Source organism: Alexandromys fortis, unplaced genomic scaffold (assembly GCF_014885135.2).
Source record: "Alexandromys fortis isolate MF-2015 unplaced genomic scaffold, M_Fortis_MF-2015_v1.1 scaffold_128, whole genome shotgun sequence".
Classification (NCBI taxonomy): Eukaryota; Metazoa; Chordata; class Mammalia; order Rodentia; family Cricetidae; genus Alexandromys; species Alexandromys fortis.
In genome coordinates, this window is record NW_026068012.1 from 2,686,661 (window position 1) to 2,691,620 (window position 4,960).

At 45.1% G+C, this 4,960-nt stretch overlaps 1 protein-coding gene across 1 annotated transcript; it reads left to right on the forward strand.

Annotated features, from left to right (window-relative positions):
* Positions 1 to 1,601: 1,601 nt before the first annotated feature.
* Positions 1,602 to 2,531, forward strand: LOC126513668 (beta-1,3-galactosyltransferase 5-like). The gene has a single exon (XM_050162163.1). The coding sequence runs from the start codon at positions 1,608 to 1,610 to the stop codon at positions 2,529 to 2,531; it is 924 nt and encodes a 307-aa protein (XP_050018120.1). The 5' UTR covers positions 1,602 to 1,607.
* The last annotated feature ends 2,429 nt before the right edge of the window (positions 2,532 to 4,960 follow it).

Sequence of the window (4,960 nt, forward strand, 5' to 3'; positions counted from 1 at the left end):
CTTCTACCCTGTGGCTTGGCCTCCTGGAGGGAGCTAAGTTCTTGCTCAGCAAAAGTGAGTGTCTTTCTTTCTCAGTGTTACAACACTAACACAAGAGATCTCAAACTTACCAAACTCCAGGTTTTCTAGAGTTTCAAGGTAATTGTGCAAATCAGAAAACCAGAGGTACTTTTGTGTTCATTACTTTTCTCATTGCTATGACCAAATACCTAAAGAGAAATGACTTATGTGGGTATTTACTTTGGATCCTGAATCGAGGTGATTCTCCTTTGCAGCAGGAATACATACACACCACTGGGGGCAGTTTGTAGCTGTGGTAGCAGCATTATTACTCATAACTTGTAGATTAGGAGGCAGAGAGAGGACATGAAGTGGATGGTGCCATAAACTCAACACTCATCCTACAGGAGTAACTTCTTGTAGCTCAGGCCCATCTCATAAAGTGTTCTACAACATTTTCCAACAGCACTGTCAGCTGCAGACCTAGAGTTCACATGAGCCTGCCAGGAACTCAAAGTGTTAAGAGTCACTTTTTTGAGCATGCTTAGTTAGTTCAGTGATATCTGTGGCCAGTCCTGTGCTTGTACACAGAAAGCACAGGTGTCAGACCTACAGACTGTTAAGCTGCATTGTGAAATTCTTAGTCATGGAGTCACCAGAGGTCAGAGCTGAGGATCTGTTTGGAGATCTGATCTCATATACTGAAGGACAAGGAGTCTGACTATCCCATCAGTGAAGGGATGCCAGTTCCCAGAGGTGGGACCAACATCTAGAATCCTAAGGCTGTCAGCGTGGCACTAGGGGACAGCATGGCAGGCTCTCCTGTGTGCTACATTGTTGTGGCATGGCCTCCTTTTCTGTGTGCTGAAAGATTCCAGATTTTTCTTTTTTTCTTTTTCACATTTTCTGTAAGTGCTATGTATGGATGCCTGAATGCCAGAGGAGGGCATCAGATGTCATTACAGATGGCTTTGAGCCACCATGTAGTTGCTGGGAGCTAAAATTGGAATCTCTGGAAGAGCAACCAGTGCTCTTAACTTCAGAACCATCTTTCCAGCCCCTACAGAGTTTTCTAAACTGTAGATCTCTTCATCTATCCCCCATACCTGGCACATCAACTCATATTTTTTAAAATTTAATTTTTAAATTTATATACGTGCAGTTTGGTATAATGTAGTATGCATATATAATGTGTACTGTTTACACAGATTCACAGTTCCATTTCCTTAACCTCTATTTTCCCTTTGTTTGATACTTTTTGGGTAAAATTTAAGTTTTTAGTTTACGTACATGGGAATTTTGCCTGCATGTTTGTCTGTGCACCACATGTATGCAGTGCCCACAGAGGCCAGAAGAGGGCATCAGATCCACTGGAACAGCACATACAGGTGGTTGTTGGCAGGAAGTGCTCGTAACCATGAGCAGTCTCTATAGCCCTGTGTTGGGAACTATCAAATACTTCTCTGTTAATACTTAATAAAGTATAAATTCTGGCCCTGGTGCTAAGTTTGGAACACCAGAAAAAAGCCATCTAATTTCCATATGTTTGTGTATCTGTTACTCCACCCTCTCTCGGGAGACTTGGCAGATTGTCTTTGTTCTTTCAGATGGACTTCATGAAGATGAGGCTGGTTTATGCTTTCATTCTGACAATGGGTGCTCTTTGCTTGTACTTCAGCATGGAACCTTTCAAGACACTGCCCCTAGTTCTCAAGAAAGGTCATGGGAAGTTCCTCCAGCTTCCAGATATAGACTGCAAGCAGAAGCCACCTTTCCTTGTGCTGCTGGTGACTTCCTCCCACAAACAGCTGGAGGCTCGCATGGCCATCCGCAAGACATGGGGGAAAGAAACAGAGGTGCACGGGCAGCATGTGAAGACCCTCTTCCTCCTGGGGGCCTCAGACAGCACCAATGAGATGAATGCCACAGCCCAGGAAGGCAAGCAGCACCGTGACATCATCCAGAAGGATTTCAAGGATGACTATTACAACTTGACCCTGAAGACATTGATGGGCATGGAATGGGTCCACCACTTTTGTCCGCAGGCAGCTTTTGTGATGAAGACAGACTCAGACATGTTTGTGAATGTTGGCTATCTGACTGACCTGCTGCTGAAGAAAAACAAAACCTCCAGTTTCTTCACGGGCTACATAATGGCCCATAGCCCTCCCATCAGGGAGACAATCAGCAAGTGGTTTGTGAGTAAATTTGAATATCCCTGGGACAGGTACCCACCTTTTTGTTCTGGTACTGGTTATGTCTTTTCTAGTGATGTGGCCAGCAAAGTATACAATATCTCAGAGAGTATTCCATTCCTCAAGCTGGAGGATGTGTTTGTCGGGCTTTGCCTGGCCAAGCTGAAGATCCGGCCTGAGGAACTCCACACCGAACCAACCTTTTTCCCAGGTGGCTTATACTTCTCCGTGTGCCGCTTTCGTAAAATTGTGACCTGCCATTCTCTGACACCCCGCAACTTACTCTCTTACTGGCAGATACTGGAAAGCTCTCAGAAAAAGCATTGCCCTTCTTAATGTTGATGGTATCCACAGTACAAACTTCCAATAACCTTTGGTGATACTTTGGGAAGATCTGGGATGGCCTTGTTGGGAACTGTCCGGGTTAGGGAGAAAAGGAGGAGGAAGGCAAAGAGTGCTGTTCTCAATGCCCTCCATATGATAGAGTGGATGTACACACACACACACACACACATACACACACACAGAAGTCAAGACTTTTTCCCACTTGGTATCCAGAGCAATAACAGATCTCATCTGTCAGGCTTTTGCACTATGTTCTCAAGGTTTGAGACATGCCCTCATCTGCTCATATCAGGGTTCTCTATGCATATGAAGTCATGGATGTGATCATTACCATTTTATAGGTTAGGAACCAGTAGCCACAGCCAATTACTTGTCCAAAGACTCCCAGTCTGCAGATAGAGCAGGAATGAGAATTCAGTTGGTGGCCCTCTGTTGAAGGAGCAGCGGGGCTATGCCCAGCTACCCTGCTAGCTTTACCCGAAATAATTACACGGAATCTGCATTCTTTTAAACACTGCCTGGCCCATTAGTTCCAGCCTCTTATTGGCTAGCTCTTACATATTGATGCAACCCATTTCTAATATTCTGTGTAGCACCATGAGCTGGCTTACCAGGAAAGATCTTAACCTGCATCTGTCTGGAGTGAGAGAATCATGGCGACTGTCTGACTCGGCTTCTTTCTCCCAGCATTCTGTTCTGCCTACTCCTCCTACCTAAGGGCTGGCCTATCAAATGGGCCAAGGCAGTTTTTTTTATTAATTAACCAATGAAAGCAACAGATTAGAAAGAAGTCACTCCCACATCAGCCCTTTACTGAGGGCAGTGGTGGAAGAAGCTTAGGGTGGGTGTCTTAAAGCAAACTAGCATCCTTCAGGACCTTGTCCTCTGTCCCTCTCTTCCAAATCCTTCTATTTTTAAATGCTATGTCTGTGATGAACCAGCTTTCTCAGCCCTCTCCCCTCACTTAAATCATGTAGCTATGCATTGAGTCTTTTAGCTACTGCTTACTCAATGCATCTTCAACCCGAGACATGCCCACATGCAGACACTAGCTCACCTCCATGCTAGAAGGAAACTGGGTTATCTGACCATATAAATCACCCTGAGAAGACATTGGTGAGTTTTTCTATATAGGCTGATCACACCACACTGCTGAAATCCTAATGAGGGTGATGTCTCCTCTGAGCCTTTTGGAACACCTTGTCTCTGCTGCAGATGGTTGATGGATTGATGGTGATCAGTTGCAGCTCTGGAGCACTTCAGATCTCTAAGTTCAAACTCAAGGGCAGCCAGGCACAGTTTTCTTTATTAATCAACCAATGAAACAACAGATAGATAAAGACCCTTCTACATCAGTTGGCTAGAGTGTTGGTCTACTTCTTCATGGTTCTCCCTGAAACTCACATGGCCCTGGGGCCTTCCGTGGAATTCTCACAAACCTCCCATTTAGACTAGCTTTATCATGAGGTCATGTGCATTTTGCACATGCACACACAGCAGATCCAGGTGTCTACATGCAGGCAGCAGGCTAGTTTTATTACTTGGGAAGAGACATAGCAAGTGCCTCTAATCTTTTCTTTTGAGTGCGAGATTGCCTTGATCTCTCTTTTGCACAATCAGCTGCACTTTGTCACGAGGCCAGGTGTGCTATGGTGGGGACATGAGCTGAAGGAGTGGCTCACAGTTGCACACCCAGAGGGTTACTGACCTCCAGCCTCCAGGCAGAAGTGAAACACACCCACCACCCTGCTGATGGAGTATAGCTTTTACCATCACAGCTGCACCAGTGGTCGCACTAGAGTGTCCATCACTGCCCTCAGGATGCTGTTTTGAAAGAAAAAAGCCAGGCTTCAGGCATCGTCTGGTTTCCCCACTGAGTCTGCAGCCTCATTCCAGACTGACTAATTCACAAGCCAAATTGAATAAGGCAGCTGTTGGGCATCACTTAAAAGATGAGATGTTGCTTAGATCTTCTCCATCCCTCCATTTGGAAGCATTAGCTTTCTCATACTACATTTTTAAAATTAAAAATGAATTTTCTATATTCATCACATTAGGACTGGCATCTTAGCCTTCTCTAGGCTGGGACTCTCCTGGTAGACAGGATGCTTCCTCTTCGGGACTATGGCTTGGTATGGTGGTGGGGGAGAGTCTTGTAAGTCTGAGGGGACTTCCCAAAGGAGGTCTCTGATACCAGCCAAGCTGCTGCATCATGTTAGCTTGGGAGTCCCTTCTGGTCTGGGTAAGATGGTTCAGTGTGTTAAGGTATTTGCTGCCCAATTACTCTAGCAAGTACAATTCAGTCCTTGAGACCTGCATGGTTAAATAAGACAACTGAGTTTCACAAGCTCATAGTGGGCCTGCACACATGTGCATGAACACACATAAATAAATAAAATGTAAACAAATATAATCTTTGC

Excerpts from the sequence above, each read along its gene's own strand:
- LOC126513668 (XM_050162163.1), top strand. The coding sequence starts at position 1,608 with ATGGACTTCATGAAGATGAGGCTGGTTTATGCTTTCATTCTGACAATG.